Here is a 21,125-nt window from a genome sequence, read left to right as displayed (position 1 = left end):
TTTCAACTTGGTGACAGGAAATCCTGAGGGTTGCATGTGTTAATTTACAGGGTTTACAACAGAAAGCTACACTGTTATAGCAAGCAAAACTAGTAAAAATGAAAAAAAACCCACAAAACAACTAACCAGCCAAGCGATTCTTTCAGATTCATCCACTCCTATCTGATGCTTGCTGTACTGCCTAACAATTCAAGGTTGGACCCATGATACGATCTCTGAAGCTTCCAGCTGAATCCTAGTTCATTCCACCAGCAGATTTACTCTGCTCCAGTAAGCCTTATAGTTAGATCAGCATACCTTCAGAGTTCAGCGTAATAAGCGTGACATTGTTCCCAATACTTTGGCTTCCTAATTGTCCACTGTTGGAAACCGAGTCACTGGCCTCAGAGCCGCTCTCTCCGTCTTCATTGTGACTGTCGTCGTGCCCTGGAACTTTCACCACTATGGTGTTCTGCCTACGTCCAGGAACAGCACTATGGAAAAGAAAAGTACGTAACTTTGGGGAAAACAATCCTTGATCAGGAATAGCATCATTATGAGGGAATTAAAAACACTGACAAAATCAAATGTACTATAAAAGTATATTCCTTTAAACAAGCGTACTCTTGTCTATAACTTAGAGCCATCCACCAAAATAAAATGGAAGGAAAATAGCATAAGAAATAAAAAATTCTAGAGGCACATTTTCTAAATTTGCATCAATGGAGAAGTCCATGAACAAGCCTTCCTTGTGCTGCATATTCCTTCTTCAGCTGGTTAGACGCACGCTCTTGGCATGTTCCCAAGTGATCGTGCAGCCATGTAAAGAATGCGTAGCTATGGGCACTCTTACTTTCAACTGTCAGCTGTCAACTAAGATTGAACTAATCCAGATCCTTCAAGACGTTCTTACCCAGCCAGAGGGAAGCACTGCTCTGTCCCTTTACTGCTGATACGAGGTTCCCTAGGCAGAACTGTCGCCTGATCAAATATTCAAGAACCAGTTCAATGCTTTTTCCCCCCACCATTACACACAACATTCCTCAGTTTCCACTTCAAATTGCTGCAGAGACTGATATTGATCTGTCAAAGCAGGGAACAAAGTGGGAGGATTCCCGTAACTGCTACTAACTTGCTAAGGATATTTTCCAGAGAATCCGCTGTTCTGCTCAACGGCTCCTCCTGCCCCACCATCTTGGCTACAATTGAATTCTGCCGGTCGTTGTTCAGTATTACTGTGGTCTGAGGGACAACACTACAAGACAAAAATCAGAGAGGAAAATGGAATGTAAAGGAGCAAACCTTATAAATAATACATTGACACAGCCTTACAGTTTAAATAGTCTACTTCAAAACAGAGCCTGCCTCTAAGCCTTGCTCTTTCTCCTAGCGTCGCGGTTATGTATCAAACGCTAAAGCTGGTAATCCATCGAATTTGACATCTGTACCATTTCAAGTACTCAAATTTTTTTCAGTGGACGGATGGCTTCAATGGAATTGTATAAAAGTCCACGACTCCTGGCAAAAAGATAAAGAATTCATCAACTCAAGATACACAGAAGGAAGTCTGTAAATCACAGCTCCAAAGAGCCACCAAATCCTCGTTTTGAAAACTCTGACAGTGAGCATTTTCAGCGATATTACAGCCAACTTACATGGTAATGCACCGCTTTTAGAAGGATAATCCTAGGAAAAAAATGTGAAAGTATTTATTGCAAAATTGGATTATAAACTTTGTTAAAAAGCATGTGTTGTCTTCCAGGGCTGGGGGCTTGTGGAGGGCAGGGAGCCAAGAGCAGTACCAGGAGCACCAGCGCAGAGCAGGGACAGACTGTAACTGCAATAATGACAAGACTACACTGCTTCTTGTGTGCACTTCACACACCAAAAAAAAAAAAAAAATCTGAAACAAACAACAGAAAAGCATTTAGTGTGTGAGAAACCAGGAAGCCTTCTCCATCACTTGTGATGGCAATGTAGAGGGAAATAACTAGGAAAGTGTTGCATAGCAAAACACACTAAGTCTACACTATCATACAACAGTAAACATGAAGTAAGTAATTGCCTCCAGCACGCAGCTTATAATTTAATTTGGTTTCAGAGATTATTAGCATTATTCCCACACCATTACTCAATATTCTATGGCATGGTTTTGACATTTAAGACTGTTTCCACTGCGCTCATGGTAAACTTAAGGAGAGAACTTCAAAGAAAATTTAGAGAAGGCTTTCTTCTGTCTCTCTGCTTCCCACAGTAAACAGTCCACTATTGTTTCTACCGGTCCAACATCTCAAACGTGACTGATGGTCATTTATTTTTCCTAACTGTATTCCTTGGCTAACTGTTGAAACACAAATTAAACAGATCTGATGACAGCAACTCTCTGTTTACTTCAGCTGTAACAGAGCGCCTGCTTACTTGAATATTCACGTGTCTACATAAGACTAAGGGCTGCAATATCCATCGTTAAGACCTAAAGAAAAGATAAGCAACTGTCATAAGAGCTAACAATAACTGGACCTCACCACTGGCACAGATGAAATGGCTGACCACAGGTTTCCCGGACACAAAAAGCCGAGGGCCTGACGCCCTGCGTCCCTCTGACAGGAACTGCACAAGCTGCAACGACCGGGGCTCCTCAGGGACTGCCAGCGGTCTGCTGGACGGCAACCCTGAGCAGCTCTGGAAGATGTCTGCCTCCTCCCAGACAAGTACAGACTGTACTCTAGCTGTGCATGTCTACGGGAAGCTCAGACTGTATTAGGCAATAGATGGGGGGTTCCTGCTGGGTGTTCTTAGTTGCTGTCTAGAGTATAGGGGTTTATGATGCTTTCATAGTTACCTTTTCAAAACTTTCTCTGTTATCAACGGGGAAGCACCCGCACATTTATTTTTTTTAAAAATGGCAATTTCTGCCTATTTTCTCAATGCCAGCACTACTCATTTAAAAAACCCACACCACACAAACAATACGTGGAAGGCAGGCTGTCCCCCCAGCCTAGCAGCAATACAGGTTCTCGTCACATTTCCAAAACTGTCCCAAGAGCTACACTGGAAGTTTTTACATGCCAGTTTAAAACATTCAAGAATTTTACACTTCCTTTTAGACACTGTTCTTTAACACCATCTTTCTTGCAATCACTTCTGAAAGCCTGTTTAAAATGTCACTTACCAAAGCTTATTTTTAATGAACACTCTGAATAATTAATTTCAGCTATAGAGATAAATGCAATAAAATCACATTTTTCAAGTCTTCAGGATTTTTCTCATATTAAGTTTATATTTGAAGAAGAGTCTTGGCATTAAAAATGGGCATAAAATAAGGAAGAAGTGTGGGGGTTGCCCTCTTTTTTTTTTTTTTTTTCATTTTTAACAAAGACAATCTAGAGTGTGAGCTGTATGGCATAGAGCTAATATAAGCAAATTTCGAATAAGGAAATACTTTTATACAATCAACCAGCACAGATCTATCCCCTTTTCACTGCATCACTGTATGCTCAAGCTTGCTTACTCAAATGCAAAAATATTTTTTTCAAATTCATCTCCAAACAAACACCCATGAAAACACTGTCTCCTCTCTAAGAATTAACTTTTCCCAGTTAGTAGGTGAATTAGTGACAGGAAAAATCCACCTTCAGAGTTGTTTTGGGAGGAGCCACTAACTAAAAATATCATTTTACTGACATCTGTTTTCCTGGCTATACAGCACAAAGGCAACACCAGACACCAAGTGCACAGGGAAAACCTCCGTGACAAGCCACAACTGCCACCAAATTGTCCAGCAATTGTTTTACCCATGGAAATGACCTCTTCTCAAGTTGTAAGGACTCAAAGAATCTCTAAAGCAGTTTGGAGAGAAAACGGAGACACAGAAAGCACAGTGGTAGAGAACAGCCAGAACAAGCATTTGGAAATGTTCAATACAGCACAACTAATCTACAGTCACCAATTAACCTTTCCCTGTGATTAACCTGCCTGAGTAGGAACTCTACATCTAGTCGGAAAATAACTAATGAAGTTTCTTGTCTGTTACCAGGAATCATTAGTGCTGGGTAAAAGGTTATTTCTGTGTTCCAGACAAAGTAAAGACTCCAGTAAATCTCATCAAATGTTTTTCCAATCTTAAAGAAGGAATTTCTTCTGTTGAATGCTTAACTCCTGAAGACTGATGCTTTCAAAAGCAGTCTGCCTGCGGAGGATGAGGTAGCCTATCCTAAGGTCATGAACGTTCACCAACAAACTGCACTTCTGGTCCCTGTTCTGCACAGACCAAGAACGGCTGCAGATGACAAATTCTGACAGCGAGGCATCACGGGGCAGAAACTTTTCAGAGCTGATGCTGTGAAACTTCAGCAGTTACTCGCCTGGAAGAAAATAAGAATTGAGACCAATACAAAAAGGCACTATTGTGCTTGAAAACAGAGTTTCACAGGATTGTCTTAGGCTCCCATTTGTACACAGGAGAAATGGACATCCACAAGATTCCCCGCAGACACAGGAATATGCTTCCCAGTAACTCTCCCGTGAGATGTTCTATTCTCCGTTCTCAGATTTATTTATTTTAAAGAGACAACAGTAAGAAATCTGCTGAATATACACGAAATTAAACAAGGATTTCTAAGTAAAGGCAAAATATTGGGCCAACCTGACAAAATCCATTAGTGGAAATTATTAAAACTTATCGCAGCCAAGGGAATCCTCACGCTGGATTATTCTAATTCCTTTTTTCAGTCTGTACATCTCACACTGAAGATGAATCAACTTTAATCATTACTTCTGTGCTAAAATACAGAAAACAAAAATCACAAAGGAGGAGAAAAAAAGCTTCTGATATTCACTCAGATCCCAAATGAAGCAATTCTTTCTACGAGTTCTGCCAGTACTATACTCACAGAGAAGATGGAAAGAAAATATTAAGAGGGGTCAGGGGGAGTTCTTCAGAAACCCAGGGCTGTTGCACAGGCTTCAGTACTTTCCATCTGTGCTCACATATTCCTTTCCCCAGAAGCACCAGAACTTGGAGACACCGATTCTGCAATCTGCCTACTCTTGGACACAGCTTCATAAAAAATTTAAAAAGCACGCAACCTACAGATATTATTACATCTGGGGAAATTTTATAAATGCAGTTTACTGAATAATCTGTTAAATTACAGGTAAAAATTTCTTTAAAAACAAACATACCAGACAGTGATTTTCAAGCACGCATATTTAGCCGCTGCATTTTTTTTTTTTAATATAAAAGGACATTCTATATTTTGCATAAGAAAACTGCTGCCAAAGGTAATTTTCAGTATGGAAAATGGGTGAGTCATAGATACGATCATTAGTCTTAACTGTTGGTTTTTCACTGCCAATAACCTGTCAATCACACAGAATGCAGCCAATGACATATAAGAACTTTTGGCAATACCAGGACCATCACCACCACCTCTTCCCAGACGAGGTTTTCATTTAGAAAGAGAAAAAATAAAGCAAAAGGAAGTAATTGCCATTTCTATCTTCCACAAGGTACAAGATCAAAAGCGTACTCCACATGGATGAAAATTACTTCTGGAAAAACCTCGGACTAAAATTTTCAGACAAGAGGTTGTTCTTGTTTTCCTAGACACACCAACATAGATCAGTTAATGGAGTATTTATAGCAGTGCTCAACCAGTTAAAGAAAAGAAAGAAGAGAGCCCTCTGTCTAGACCATTTCTGAGTCTCCCTTGCACACGTGAACATCTGCCAACAGGTAAGTAAGAGCGCGGAGACCGAGCTCGGCTTCGAGACATTCAGCTAGCCACGTCCACAGGAACCGCAGCTGCCTGCCTGAGGAACACTTTGTGGTGGCTGCAACGCCCAGGCAGCGTGTGCTGCCTATCTGGAAGGCAGGGCTCCTGGGGATACCCGTCTCCGCTTCCTCTAGTGACCTGTTAGCAGGAGGAGACGCAGAAAGAGAGCAGATCAAGAAGGCAGGAGCTGGAGTTACTGCTGGCAGACTGCTTGTACTAAAGGTCTCCAGACAAACGCAGCCTTAAGGAAAACAAGGCTGGGAAAGAGACCTTGAACTCTAGTATTTTCCAGTTTACTGCTCAGGACAAACATGAAGACTGAAACATATAGGTCATGCATGTGTGGGGGCTCTGGAGGAATATTACAATCAGTGAAGAAAATCTAAATGTTTTTCAAATTATACAGAAAAATACCATTTTAGAAGTGCTGTTTTCCTTATTTTTTTTCTTTTTTTATCTTTCACCAATACTTGTGTTCATCTGTAAGAACAGCCACTCTTTGAATCTTTTTATCACTATTTAGGAAGACACTGTTAAAATGCTCCTTGCTCTTGACGACCACCTGCTTCCTTTGCCTTCTGTACACACAGTTAACATTCCCTATCCAAACAGAAACGAGAAAACTGACTTCTGAATTTACACTATGGTATACACGAACAAAATCACAAACCAGCAAAGCATACACAAAATTACACTAGATTTATACCAAAAAAATGAATGCAGCTCCTCATCTCCCAGCAGAGAGCAAACTTGCCATCCACCAAACCATTCCCCAAGATGAAGACCAGTGGGGCACCTGCTGTAGGGTACAGAGCTGTATGGGCACTTCAACAGTTAAAGTTTTAATGTCCCTAAACTCTGTATCTGCCTAGTCACAGCCAATTGCCAGAAAAGCAGTAGTGTCATCCATCATTTTCAGTGGAGTTCAGTCATCAAAAATTATCTTTGGATTCTCTGCGTCTGGAACATCACATAAGAGCAGACATTATAAAGATAGCACTAATGATTGGGTGCTTAAAAAGACAAGCCAAAGTACACCAGCCATCACTGCAGAGAGATTCATGGATCTGAAAACTGAGAAAGCTGTAATCAATTTATAGTAAAGATAAAGCAAATGTAGCATTTATTAAAACATACTGTTAACAGTTTAAGAACATTTAACAGCAAATTTTCAGCTCAAATAAGAGCCAGACATTTTCCTAATTACAAATACATCTACATAGAGTTTATTGTACTCAGCCTTACCTACAGAGAGAGCCTCTGAATTGGCTGACAATCAGAACGACATGAATTACTAGCTTTAAGACCAATTTTATCAACCAATTATAAAAGCTGTTAAAATCTGTTATAGATTATGTGCTCTGAGAAAAGCTAAACACACCGGTACAATCCAGTGTAATCATTCGTAAGTGACAACACCCATTTCCAACTAACTCCCCAACTAGCCAACAGCCAGACTGTGACACAAAGAATTGTCCAGTCAGCCTGAAGTTGTAACTGAACTGTTACCGAAGAAGTAACTGAACTTTTACTTCAGTTTGGGTTTTTTTATTTACCTTATTTCAAACACAACTGAAACTCCATAAAAATTAAATGTACAGTGAAACAGTCTCCAAAGAACGCTTTGACACGAGCAGCAAACACCAGTACGTCCAGGCCACGTGCAAGTGACATAACTAGGACTGAAAAACACTCTAACAGAAATGGCATGAATTATTAGTCTTTTACTTTTTATTATGCACAAGAAAAGGACAGGTCATGACATAATTAACAGGTTAATACAAGCCTCTTTAAAGATAAATCTACTCATAAAAATACAACACCAAAGACACCTTTTCTTTTTCAGAGAGTACAGAAAGAAATCGACAGTTGCTGCCCTTCTTTGAGCCTTAACTTCCTGAACTAGACAAGTAGTAGTACTGCAGTCTACTAGAGATTGTATTAAACATGACATGAGAAAGGCTGATCTAGAAAGGGAAGGACAGTCATTATCCGTAACAATATATGTAGGCTCGATTGATCTTGAACACAGTTACGATGAATGAAATGATCTACTGCAGCCTTAGTACTAAAATAGAAAATTGCTATATGTTTAGAAAACACTGTGTGAAACAAAATACTTTGAATTCTCTATTATACGATTAGCTACTTCTAGATTTATTTCCCAAATTCTCTTACAAATTATATTATCAGCATAAGTCTAACTGATGTGGCACTAGAAGTTTGGAGGTAAAGGAAGCAGCCTTATAAACTGGCCCTCAAAACACTAGTTACAGTAACTGAAGCCTCGATGGTCACCAGATAACAAACTGCAAATAAATACAACACTAGGTTTCTGCAAACAGAACTCAAACACGCAGCTCTTACAGAGCCGTCTCGTAAATAATTTCTGTCCTGTTTTTCCTGCTTTTCATAATTACCCAAGCAGTTCTGTACACTTGCCACCACACACACATTTTTATAGAAAGGCCAAGGACGCTGCTACTCAGAGCTGGTACTGAATCTTTAATTTCCATATACCCTGAAGGGATGTTAAAGAAACATTACTTTCCACTTTTGACAAAGAATACAATTTTAAAAGTTATTAGGAGCAGATTTCCTGTCTCATACTCCACCCTTCAATATGGAACAAAGAGATTCAGCTAAAGATATGCAAAAATGCACAGTTCCACAAAAAGGAAAAATTCTGTTTGGAAAGACTTCCCGAGTCCAAACAGTGTGTTTTTTACGTTTGGAAATGTATCAGTTAAATAGCATCTGCTGCCAAATAAAGCAGATGGAGGACTGGCCCTCTGCCATCTTACCAACCTTGCCGAGACCTTGCTAGATGTCAGCCTGTTTCATCCCTTTGAAGCTCTGAATCCACCTATAGCTCTTTTCCACCTTGCTTAAACTACGACTCTCCAAACACAGCGTAATTATTTCTTGTAAAATTATACTACTATGTATTATCTTCCACAAGTAGCGAAACCAGTTGTTTTCGCAACTTTTAAAAATAGTCGTACTGGTACTTTAATCTGGTGTAAACTGGTATGCAGATTATTTTGGAACACAACCTAAATTTCTGTCATTTCCAAAGGATAATGAAAACTTGTCCCTTTAACCACAAACTGATTAGCTGCTCTCCATTCATTCGTTTGGTTGCACTCACGGAATTAAATACCCCAGCTCACAGGAGAAGCTTCCAGGGAGCGCTCTCACTGCTGGATTTTCAAACTCCCAAGCATCTCCAGCGACTGTAACATTAAAAATATTTAAGTTCTCAAAAGCGGAATTCAAATGAATATATGAGGTTTTTCTGCCCCCTTCTGTTTATTATATGCTTGATAAATCACTTCTTAAAATATACAGTATGTAACATATTCTTCCACAATCCAGGGCACTGCTTCAAATATATTAAGATTAGAGTTTCACTAAAATATAATCCTAATAATCATTTTCATCCATTTTACAATATTAATGAGGTAAAAACTGTCCACTTTCATTAAACACAATAATTCTTTTCAATTGTTTATTTAGGCAAAAGGAAAGCCATGAGCCGTAGGAAGGCATTTGTCCTGAACCAAATCCCAAGTCGTGCACCCTTTACATTTATTTTTTTGATGCAATAGCTGGCTATGCCCATGGGACCACCAAATTAAAGTAAATGTTCTGCTTTCCCCAGAATTCATCTAATATAACCTTAGGGGATTTGGCAAGGGGGTACGTTAACCCACATTTTAATACTAATTGGTTTTAAATGTTCTTAGGCGCTCAGTAGGGTAGTAAATGTCCCCCTAATCTATGTACAGAACTCAAAGCCTTTTTGATCGCCATGTACACTTCTCTTTTTCATTCTCTGATACCCTTACAGTTAAAGGATGTTGGTTTCTAAGATGTCTTGGCACAAGGGGCAAATTCTGTGTGCATTCAGTTCTCTTGTTTCTCAGCCTCCTGTTGTGAAAGGCAATATATTGCACTGCACGAGGGACTTTGCACAACTGTCCTTCCGGGTTTGTGCTGTAACTTTCACGTCAGGGTCTTCTTCACAAAACGAAAATGGTAAGATTCACTGCAGTCTCCGATGCAGAAGAAAGTTCCTGTGTATTAGCTAAGCAGGAATATCCACAGCTGGTTCAGACCAAGCGCAAATCGCTTCCGATGTCTGAAACCTCCTGACTGCCAGGACTGCACACTTGTCACACGCTACGAGTGACAATCAGCAAAACTTACCGTATGATTACCTGGCAAACGGTACAGCATTCAGCCTTGTCACGTATCTACAAGACTGAAACCTTTGTCTCAAACTTGAAGGAAGTTTATTACCAAGGACCTTGTTTTCAGCGTATGCTGCTGAAAATCTTAGCTAGCACTGTGTTTAACAATTCAGAATTGTATCTTTCTATAAGATTATTTTTAGTGTTTTAAGCCTCAGAGGCATATTTCAAACACTACCACCACAATTCAAAAGATCCAAGCCACACATTTTGCATTCATTTCTTAAGCTGCTACTTGCTAGGCTCTCATTTGAATCACCAGACTATTACAAGCAATATTTCACCAGAAACCATTAACTTAAGAAAAATTGGACTTGGGAGAATGAATCAACACAGTTCAAATCTTGGTCAGTTTGAACAGTTTAATATATTAAGTTCCATCCCCTACATGCATGAATTACTGAACTCTCCAAAACACAGATGAAATGTTCGTATTAAATTGTTATTTTAATTCCATAACTGACCTTGCACTCTCAGCCTAAATGCTATCTGGAAGCTATACATTGTTTCTCAATTTATCAAATCCCAACAACAAATTGCTAAACACTTGGCTCCTGAATATCTTAGTGCAATAATAATGGAATGCACAATTCCAATGAGAACACTGCTGTACAAGCTTCTTAGATCCAAGATGCCATTTCTCCTTGGTCCTGTGTGAATTTTAACTCCCAACAGTGAAGGGACTAAAAGTAAAATCTTCACAAACCACAGACACACGGAATTTGGAGCGCTTGCTGATGGTCTCTAAAAAAAACTCCAGACAGACAACCAACAGGGCAAGCTTAATTTCAAAATATGTAAGTCTCCAGCATAAACGTCCAAAGCAAGAATTACAATTGTTTCCAGCACTGCTGCTGTAGATCTTACAGGATACAGCAAACAGCAATAAAACTCAGTCATGAGAGTCCTTAAACTACTTTCAATGTAGCTCATTAACTTCATTTAAGAAAACCATACAAAACATACTTCACACATTCAACTTGGAAATGAAAGTGAGTGTGTGTTTATACACTCGTGTATGTGTAAGAAACCCCTTTATCACCTGCTTTGCAGTAAGGATTAAAAAAAGAAAAAAACACAATGGGAGACAGCAGAACTGAGAACAGAGGTCCCAACAGGCAGGAAAAGTAACAGCACTGTGGACCAATCGATGCAATTACGAATGGCAGTTCAAATTCTGACTCCCTTCATTAAACTTCCACTTTACCAGAATTTTTTTATCAAAACAGCAGAATTTTGCTTATATTTATGTGCTCTTTAAAAAACTTGATATTCTAAACAAAATTTTTAAATTCATAAAAATGCGTAAAATCCTCTAAAGTCACGAAGTTTTAATTATGATCTTTACATTTTGTTAATATTGACTTTGTTCCCTAATTGTGAGTGTACCTGAAATGACTACGGTGAAAACAGGTCACAGACAATTGTACCATTTTCCTTCAGTCCCTTCCATGCCCAGACACAAACAGACTGGACTTGCCTGAAAGAGCCATTCACACGAGGGCAGCACAATCGCCCTCAATTCTTCCCGAAACAAACCCATTAATTTTACACAGAACTCTTACTGGCTGAAGCTACAGACAGGACACTTAAACTGGGAATTTAAAAACAATGTTTGCACACAGTACCCTTGCCTGATGACAGAAGGCGACAGGGAAAGGCTGCTAATTTATTGGTACCACAGGGTTCAGCCCAAAGCAATGACAAAAGTTCATCTGTGTTCTTGTCAGCCGCTGCCGGACCGGCAGGTCGGCACCGAAGGCTCTGCCGGATGAGGCCCCAGCAAGAGGCTCTCACATAAGATACACTGAGGGGTAAATAAACCTGGCAAGCTTACAGAAAGCAACAAGAGCTTCTGAAAACCTGATGAACTCCAAAGCTCCTCCAAGTTTTTATAGTACATTCTGATTAACACCCCAAATCGCTGACTGTATTTTCAACACGTCATCTGTAACCCTCCGCTCCCTGTCACCCCCTAAAACACGGCTTAGTTTTACATCTTTCGCTAAGCTGCCTGCTGACTTGTCTTGAGGACTGACTCTGCTTCCAGGGAAATATTTTTTCAGACCTAGAGTTCAGTGCATGAGATCAGGCTCACAGCAGGCAGAGTAATGTACCTGCAACTGGAAAATAAACCATATACTATACATCTTTCATGATATTATATTCCTCAATACATGCTTTGTTTCAAACTGGCTACTTAAAAACAAAAATATTCCTGCAAATTGAGGGTCTTCAGACCTGAAGAGGGTGTATTTCCAGGAACAGACAGCGAGCTGTTAACTTCAGTTAAAGACAGTAACAATCCCAAAGGTCTACAATGTTCATTTATTTATCACTGGATTTAAAAAAAAAAAAAGGGGGAAAAAAAAATAGACATAAATTAAACTTGGATAGTGGCTTATATCACCTAATGAGTTATAGTATCAACTGCAGCAACTATGGGAAAGAGGTTAACTATACACCCCAGAGACTCAACAGCCACTATTTAGCGATAAGAACTGAAGAATTACTTTTCTTTTTAAAAGCCTGAATTAGCATAGTAGGATAGGTTACTGTAATCTACAAAAATCCTTATGCTAAAAATGCAACAAAAATTAAAAAGCTATTCAACACCTGATAACATGAAATTAGGTTGGTCAAGGGGTTTGTAACTCATAGAAAAAATATATATGCTAAAAAAATAGAATTCTAGCTATTTTGGGTTTTATACCCATACCTTGATTACATTGCTTTAAGTTTGTTTCTTTTTTTCCTATGGGCTTTATTCAGGAGCAACAATACTTTTGCCAAATCTAGAAGAGCAATCACCCAACAATTCTTCCCACACCACGACTCCCTGCTTTATAACTTGGTTTAAAATCCTCTCGGTTTTCAATTTTGCGTTATTTGACTACAAAACCACTTGTAAACAAACAAACAATCACACACCAGAAACACAGATCCGGAAACTGGGAAATCCGAAGCCAAAAGGCTTGCAACTGGCACACTGTGAGCGCAGTGGAGAATAAACCCTGTTCTTCAAAACCTATTGCACCCTGTTGATTAAACTTCATGGTAAAACAAACATATTAATGATCTACGCTTATAAAAATAAAGCAAGTTCGCACATGCCATCTGGCACACAACTGCATCAAGACTTCTGCATGTAAAAAAACTTGGTTTGTACCTTAAGACAAAAAAAAGACCAATGCTGTTTTGTGAAACTGGGTGACTGCACCTACCCACAGCACCACGAGCTGCCGACAGGGCTGCCCGAAGCAGCGCCGCTTCCATAAGCCGATGTCCAACCCACGGACAAGTCTTGTTCAAGGATACCACAGGAGGTTTTTGCACAGTGGCTGACTGCATTAAACACTGCACACTGAGCTCTCCAGTTCCCATTACAGACAAAAATACACGCAAATCTATGTCCACACTTAGCGATCACTATCATTAATCGGTTAGCCACAAACGCATATTGTAAAGAACCAGATGCATGTGGTCTGTAGGTCAACTTTACCGTAACGAAGACTTTTAAAGAAAATATCTGAACAAAACAAAAAATCCATCTACCTATGAATTCCCACATTTCATCAGAAACACTATCATTATTAAGTATGATGAAAATACCAATTTTAAATTAAATTTAAATCCTCTCCAAAATTAATACATTGAAAAAACTGCTCTCAAGTACATCTATTTACCCCACAAAAATTTCAAAAGTAACAGAGCAGAACAATGTAGTATTTGCAGAAAATACCCATAAAAACAAATGATGGAGAGTTCTGTGAAACCAAAACAAATTCCTATGTTATCTGAAGCAGTCGACCTTAACCATTTATACTTGGGCTTACCCACTCAGAAAAATGATTAATGGAAAGACGCTGACAAAAATAACACTGTTTCTGGACTGAAGTCTTTCAGATGAAATATTTTCTTTAAAACATGGATAAAAGATTTTAGTCGCACTGTCACACCGTGTGTTCATCAATTTATAAATCTCAAGATCTGGGCACATGCTAAATTTCCAACTTATCATCTGAGGCTGCCATACTGACACGCCATCAGGCACTGCACCGGTTCTCCTATCCAAGAAACTTTCAGCAGCTACTGGAATTTTTGACCAGCATGGTACCTCATCAAGAAAAGGAATCAGAGGTTTTTAATAGCCCTACCGCCAGGAAACGTTGCAGACAGAGGAAGAGAGACAATCGATTCGTGGACGGAAAAGCAGGGCTGTACTCATACTGCACAAAGCCAGACAAAGCTCAGGACACCGGGACAATACACGTACTCCCATTACTAATTTATTACATTATTTTGCTACTGTTCTTGGCTCTTTTAAAGCTCCATATAGTTCAACAGAACTCTGTGCAATCTAAGGATTGTTGCCATCCATCCTACTAGTTCTGAAACCTTCTGACAGCCTTTCTTCCAAGCAAGAAATTGTAAAAGCTCTATTAACACTATGTCTTTGTAAGTAATCCGGACAACTACGTATTTTTAAGCGGCAGCAGCCACTAAACATTGAGAACACACTTTCTAAAATTCTGAATGTCTTTTTTCCCTCTCAAAGAAAATGCGATTTAACATCATGCTGTTTCTCCAATCCCAGCTAATACTTTGCACTCTTCTGACCACATCTGACAAAAAGGAAGAGGCCTGAGAGATATTAAACACCTGTTAAAATCTGAGGCTGGGGTGAGGGCAAACCCAAACACTACACCCCACTCACAACAAGTCAGCAAGGTCTCATCCGTTACCCCGCAGCAGCTACCTCCAGGAGATGCTACTACCATGGGAACAGCATGGAAGATTCCAAAATCTCACAGCAGGGAGTGTCACAGACTATGTAGGAAACACCAGCCTTGTCCAGTGAAAAGGTAGAGGACACAGGACAAAAACCTCTATGAAATGACTCTTGTTTAGTTCTGCTTTTCATGTGATGATTTATTGAAATACAACAGCTAGAGGTCTTCCTGTACAGTTAATGGTCTGTTGCTGTTTCCCCCAAAACAGCTGACATCTCACAGATTCGGAATGGCTTCCTTTCAAAGGAAGTTCTCTCCTGTTAGTTTTTTCTGTAGCTTAAACTTCTTGGGACATCTAAAAGTCAGCCTGTTGTTCCTCTGTATCTCAACTGTTCATGCAAACCATCCGTTACACAGCACCACAAACCCTTTATTTTCTTATCTGCACTGCAATTAGCCAGTATATAATGAAGGACCATAACAGTGGATCAGAGTAAACAACATGAACAAAAAGAACTGAGAATACAGTCCAGCTTTCACAAAGACGTACTTACACAACACACCAGAAGCAGCAGACAGCACCGTAATTTCTGATTTCAAGATTTTGTAGTTTTCCAACAAACGTCAGCAAGCCTTCGAAAATCACATCTCCAGAAAAGGATGTTGGAAGATTTCCATATATATCATTCCTCATGTGTTTAATAAAGAGACAGAAAACAGAATGCGACGGTAAAATGCACTGCATTTCTGTCCTGGGAGCTAATAGCATGGGGTGGTTCCTGATTTATTGCAAGTCTCCTTGAAAACTTCTGCTTCGTTTCCATAAGAAGAATTTTTAAAACTTGGAAACAACAGTTTGGCACAAAGCAAGGTATGAGTTATCCCAATCAATCAACGTGTGAGGTTTACTAGAAAGGACAACTTCTCATTGAGCGTCAGTCTGCCAGCCGCTACCAGGTGAGACTCCTGCCTCCCTCACGCAGCCACACAGACAGGTGACGTGTTCTCACTCCATCACGTAAGCAGCCAGCGTACAGGGCTGCACGTAGCATCAAATTCCACATCACAGTCAAGGCAGGCCATAGTGTGTAGCTGTGAATTCACCTGGTATGCTCTAACTACACAACTCCACCACAAGATGACACAGAAGAAAGCTCCTCTGCCCAAGCTGTCCTTCATTTTCGCATCCCGTGATGACCTGAACATGTTGCAAACTGACAAGTCTTAGGAAATTAATTTAATTTTAAAAGCACAAACAGTACAAAGTGATCAAACTGTGTGAATTTACAACACACAGTTCATACACTTTACTGTATGCACTGCTGTAAAACAAATTTTCATTATGTTAAATCTGCACCAAATTAATGCAAGTAACTAAATTACCAGAAAAAATGTAAACAAAATTCACTATACAGTGGAAGAGAAAAGATGACAGGTATTTATAAAAAAAAAAAAAGAATGAGAGTCTGCTCAGTGCAGCACCACCCAGTTGACACGCTTCTGCTAACACAACACTCTTGCTGGAGTGGCAAACCCGGTATTATTGTAGTGGCAGGAGAAGGAGAAAGAGGTTGAAGAATCTCATTTAGATGCAGAATCTGAAAATCACAATTAGCTCTTGCTGGCAGATCTCCACTCACTGGATTGTGTATAGTCCACGTGCAAGGGGAAGAGGGAAGGAGACAGAGCTGAGACAACAGACCAGTCCGTGCAGGCTTTAACTGGAAACAACAGGTGATGAAGGTTTTTATGAATGAGAGACAGGGAATTCACTGAAACGTTCCACCGCTGCGAAATGGAAGTGGAACTAATACCAAGTTCAATACACACACCTCTAACTGTTTTCTTTCCAGTCACATAAGCCACAGACTGCTAAAAGAACAAAAAGCCCTCAGTGCTTCGTCGGTAAGATGCATTTGATAATGGGCAACTTCACACCAACAGTAACACATATTTGGGGCACAGAGTCTTACAGTTTTCAAGACTTCTATCTAAACTGTGTTCAGACTGTCTGAGAAGCCATCATCGTAAATTTGTACACCCAGACCAAAACATCAAACAGGAAGCTCACCATTAACACACAGGAGAGATTTCCAGTGGTTACAGAGATTTTTTTTAAAAAAAACAAACAGCCACACACATACTCACGTCTGACAAATCCCCTAAAAAACTCAAAATAGTACAATTTACAGAGGAAAGCATTCACTGAACATGAATTAATAGATTCCCAAAGGGGCCATGTACTTCTGAAAATGTTTTTGAAGTCTTTTGTGCACAAACCGCAGTGAGCAGTTCAGCTTATGCATAAGAACTAGAAGGTCTCTAATATAATGACAAAAAAAAAAAGAGTAACAGATTTAAAGTTCCTTGAGAAATAAATATTGATATATTTAGCGAAAACACTAGTGTAATATTCTAGTTACTTGCTCTATGATCCAAATAGTTAGGCCATGTACCTTATTTCATTTGATATAGAACTTAGCCATAACTGACCTTTTCAGCGTATGACTGGGAAGCTTCAAAAGCTGAAGTCAACGTAGACACAGCACTTAATTTAAAGAAAAATTAAATGGAAAAAGGGAAAAGGAGACTGTCCAACACCACAATGAACAAAGACCACTAAAGGAATTCTGATCTGGGACCCAAACACTGTATTTGGACAACTAAAAAAGAAAGTTGTTTTGGAAAAGTTTGAGGATACCAGCTGTTCCTAACTGGACAGGTGACTGTTCCAGCAAAAGGAGCAGAGAGTACTCAAATTTACACTGAAAATAAAAAGGACATTTGAACTTTCAAAACAGAGATGAAGAAACACGTTGGGTTCTGTATCATTTTAGATTTTTAAATACAAATAAGGTATCTTTTAAAAGATTAGACTACATTCATCAGAAGTAATCACGCTCAATGACCAATTGTGAGGTAACAGTCTGCCTTATTTAACAGGTACAGTTACGTGAGCAGAGTGTACCCCTCTTACGTAAAAATCTCCAACTCTGAAACTTTATGGTAGTAAGGTTACACCCCATCCTGTTTCATAAATGCATGAACTGAAAGATATCGCAATAAAATGTGATTACAACCTTGAGATAAATTTTTAACTAAAAATACCTGTTATAAAAACAGCAATACTGAAAGAAAAAAAAATAAAGCCAAACTAACAAAAAACCTCCCAAAAAACATACAGCAGGGAGAAATTAGTGGCCTAGCAGAAAAAGGGTAATGTTCATAGTGGGTTGGCTTTTTTATCCTTACGTCATGTGGATGAGTCCCACAACATAAAGCAAGGAACTATTTTTTTCTGTGGAGCTCTAGAGTAGGGTACGTGAAACACTGCACTGAGTATAACACAACAAAAATATATTCAAATAATTGTCAGATACTGAGAAAGTTCAGAGACAGTGATGAAAAAAGATCAGAAGATGGAAAAACAGACTAACAAACAACAAATTAAGTTAGTGTATCTTGACTAGAATGGTATGATGTATGAATGGCATACACCTATACACCTTTGTAATAGAGAATAAAAAGTAATTATTTAGAGAAGTATTAAGTTTTTCCTAGCTACAGAAATATGAATGAGGAGGGAAAAGTTGTGAGATAAGAGTCTTTGGACAAGCATATTTCTCTGGCTGGAATAATCTCCAAGGTAAAATGCCAGGCACGTCACGATTTAGATATTTAAAACCATATTAGGCGACTCCTACATAAAGGTACTGCAGGTCAAACCTGGTCTTTCGTCAAAGTGGATTAGATTATTTTACACATTTTCCACCTCCAACTTCTAACCCCAAAATAAGAACAGATTTTATTCTAGCACACGTCTTTAGAAAACCAGCACAAAAAACAAACTCCCGTTGTATTTCTGGTGAATAGAAGTAAAATGAGAAGCATTAGAATGATGATGAACTCATTAACTCAAAACAGCCACATAAATAAAAGTAAAGCAGGTCTAAAAATTTGTCTAAAATAGCCAATGAGACTTCTCCAGGGGATGGATGAATCAGTCTGGTTTAAGTCAAAATGAAATGTGGAAATAGTTGCAAACTGTCCGTGGACCAGTGTCTCATTCTAAGTAACACCATGAAACTGGTACAAAAATTACCTTCAAGACAAATTAATTCTACATTGGTAAAGAGCATACCAAGCTCTCGACAGCTGTACAGAAAGCTGCAGAGCTTGATGCCAAGGAAATGCATTTGCGTTATTTTAAAAAGCACACTGATGAGTAATCTGTTCTTTTCTTACCATCGTACTTTATTGCACGTCTGCGTAGCGCCAAGAGGAGAACCTGCCACCATGGGGACTTGGATGGGGCTATGCTGTTTGTTCATGACAAGATCCAACTTCTCTTCCAGTGATTTACAGGTAGCCTCTAGCGCCAGCAACTTGGCCTCAATGCTGTCCAACCGCAGGCATATTGTCTGATTAATGGAATACAGGAACGACTAGAAAGGGGAGAATGCAAAAGAAACTCCTTTTAAAGACTTACGCATTTATCTTCAGCAACATACGCACAAGGGAGCTCCAGATAAATGTGACTGGAAAACAATCCTAAAGGAACCAGCAGCATACCTAGCGACAAAATCCAGCTACGTACAAAACTGATGACATCCAGGAGCATTTTAGCATTCTCACATTCTTCCAGATCTTTATTTAGAAGCCAAAAGCATCTGAGCCAAACACATTTTCACCTAAGCACTTTGTTAGTATGATTTCATACACCACAGAATCATTTATAATGACATGCCAAGGCCTTTCCTTTGATACATGTAAAAACAAAAGGATTATAAATCTATGAACGCATCCTCCTGGATAAAGTTAAGTAAGATTTTTTTCCTGTCCAAACAGATAAATTCAGATTATTACAATGGAAATTATATCAACACAAATAACCTCAGAGACAATTAATGCAGCTCAGTTTTCTCCTGAACAGCAAATCATGAAAAGCAAATAAATAAAATCCGTTCTCCTAAGCAATTTTATACAAAAGAAAGCATATTCTACTGAGTTTCTCTAGGGAAAAATAGGCCATTAAAGGGTAATGTTACACACATTCTCCTTTGCAAACAGCAGCTATGCCATCTTGTGGCCCTCCGTTACAATTTACACACCTAATCAAGCTGCTTTACAGTGCTGCTCCCTCAGTGCTCTTTCAGTGCAAAGCTTCAGCTTCTATGACCATTTCAAAAATACAGAATTACATACCATTTCACGTGTGTGGCAGTAAAATACTACTCATATACTTCTGCTCCAAGACCAAAGAAAAAAAAAAACACCACCAATAACAAACCTAAAGCACACTAGTGAGAGCAGCAGGGGAAGTTCTGCAAGTACAGAAAAGCCTGAGTTACTGAGCCTGAGCCAAATATGGCTTAACCGTTAGGAGAATGTTGTTAGCTTCAAATAATAATTTAAAACATGCTGAAAGTTATCTACAAATTGTCATACAAATATATCCTCAAGCTTACCTTTTAGGTCAACTTTACTCACTTTATCAAAAAATGTACCAAGAGTGATGTTTGAGTCACTGGAATGAATTCTGATGACATTTTCTATCGCATATAAAATTCTTGCTACTGATTTCACACTGGAAGATTAGCCAGTCATCCAGATTTTAAAATTTACACACAAAAATGAACAAATATCTGCAAGACGACTATGAATAATTCCAATATTATGTATAAACAGTTTATTTTACATTCTTTGGTTTCACTTCCCCAAGAAAGCTAACTTAATTGGTATTAAAAGTAAAAAGAGAAAAAGGCATTATCATAACCTTAATAGAGGGATCCTGGCAGTTAATTTCTATACGCTGACGTTTCAGAGCAGGCTCTACATCATCATCTGTCACTTCATGATTCTCCAACACAACTGTGAAGAAAAATAAGCATTGCCATAGTTTACAATACAAGAGGACAAGGCTCAAATTAAAAACACATTAAATGGATAAATCAAAAAAATAAACAAATATAAAAGGCATTTAGTTAACATACTGTATATATTCTTCTACGCTTACTTGGGTTTTCTCTTAAATATATGACAATGGTTTACTGCTTCTCAAAAAACACTTATCCAAATCTAAGACCTTGTTTCAAAAGCAGTAAGGATGTAACACTTAAGCATCACCTTGGATTTTCTTACTGGGAACTTACCAGGAGGTAGCAGAGTTGCCACATCAGCTATTCTGCTTTGACAGATTCTACAGGCTTCTGAACCCTCATGTTTATACAAAACCATAAGAAGTACTAATGAAGTTCTGTACAAAAGACAGGATTACACCCACCCCTCAGTGTAGTAGCAGGTTATTTTTCTCAGTATAAATGAACAAAATCCTGCAAGCTTTCCAAAATAAATACTTACATATACAGGCCTACAGGTTC

General features: G+C 38.9%; 1 protein-coding gene across 1 annotated transcript in view; it reads right to left on the bottom strand.

Moving 5' to 3' along the window:
- Positions 1–21,125, bottom strand: part of BANP (BTG3 associated nuclear protein) — a 155,170-nt gene that overhangs the window by 117,189 nt on the left and 16,856 nt on the right. Inside the window, exons 3-6 of the mRNA XM_075433551.1 lie at positions 20,522–20,616; positions 18,991–19,190; positions 1,112–1,234; positions 298–473 (exon numbers count right to left, since the gene is read on the bottom strand). Of these exons, the coding sequence (XP_075289666.1) occupies positions 298–473; positions 1,112–1,234; positions 18,991–19,190; positions 20,522–20,616 (594 nt within the window). The remainder of the gene's footprint in view (positions 1–297; positions 474–1,111; positions 1,235–18,990; positions 19,191–20,521; positions 20,617–21,125) is intronic.

The sequence above is a fragment of the Opisthocomus hoazin genome, chromosome 12 (genome assembly GCF_030867145.1).
Source record: "Opisthocomus hoazin isolate bOpiHoa1 chromosome 12, bOpiHoa1.hap1, whole genome shotgun sequence".
Classification (NCBI taxonomy): Eukaryota; Metazoa; Chordata; class Aves; order Opisthocomiformes; family Opisthocomidae; genus Opisthocomus; species Opisthocomus hoazin.
Note: the sequence above shows the minus strand (reverse complement) of the source record. Positions and strands in the feature narration are given on the sequence as shown.